The 212-nt window shown below is 37.3% G+C and overlaps 1 protein-coding gene across 6 annotated transcripts in view; it reads right to left on the bottom strand.

Moving 5' to 3' along the window:
- Nucleotides 1-212, bottom strand: part of ncor2 (nuclear receptor corepressor 2) — a gene marked incomplete at both ends in the record, with an annotated part of 104,538 nt that overhangs the window by 19,728 nt on the left and 84,598 nt on the right. For all 6 annotated transcript variants that reach the window (XM_035658165.1, XM_035658171.1, XM_035658170.1 and 3 more), the window contains 1 exon segment: nucleotides 1-60. This exon segment is cut by the window's left edge and continues 37 nt beyond it. In XM_035658165.1, coding sequence (XP_035514058.1) covers nucleotides 1-60 — 60 coding nt within the window.

Below are 212 nucleotides of genomic sequence, written 5' to 3'. Positions count from 1 at the left end.
GGGGGGCATCTTCCCGTGGTCCAACCCGTGAGCTGGGCTGTGCAACTGCACTGGGGTGCCCTGAAGAAACATATATACAGATTGACTGCTCATGTGTAAAAGTACAGATACTATTTTTTCTATCCACGTCTTAATATTTTATGCAGAGAAGATCTAAGTATGCTATTATGATTTATTCATACTTTATTCAAGATTTGTTTTATATATATATA

This window comes from Morone saxatilis, unplaced genomic scaffold, assembly GCF_004916995.1.
Source record: "Morone saxatilis isolate NCDOM2014 unplaced genomic scaffold, NCSU_SB_2.0 Contig16, whole genome shotgun sequence".
NCBI lineage: Eukaryota > Metazoa > Chordata > Actinopteri > Moronidae > Morone > Morone saxatilis.
Note: the sequence above shows the minus strand (reverse complement) of the source record. Positions and strands in the feature narration are given on the sequence as shown.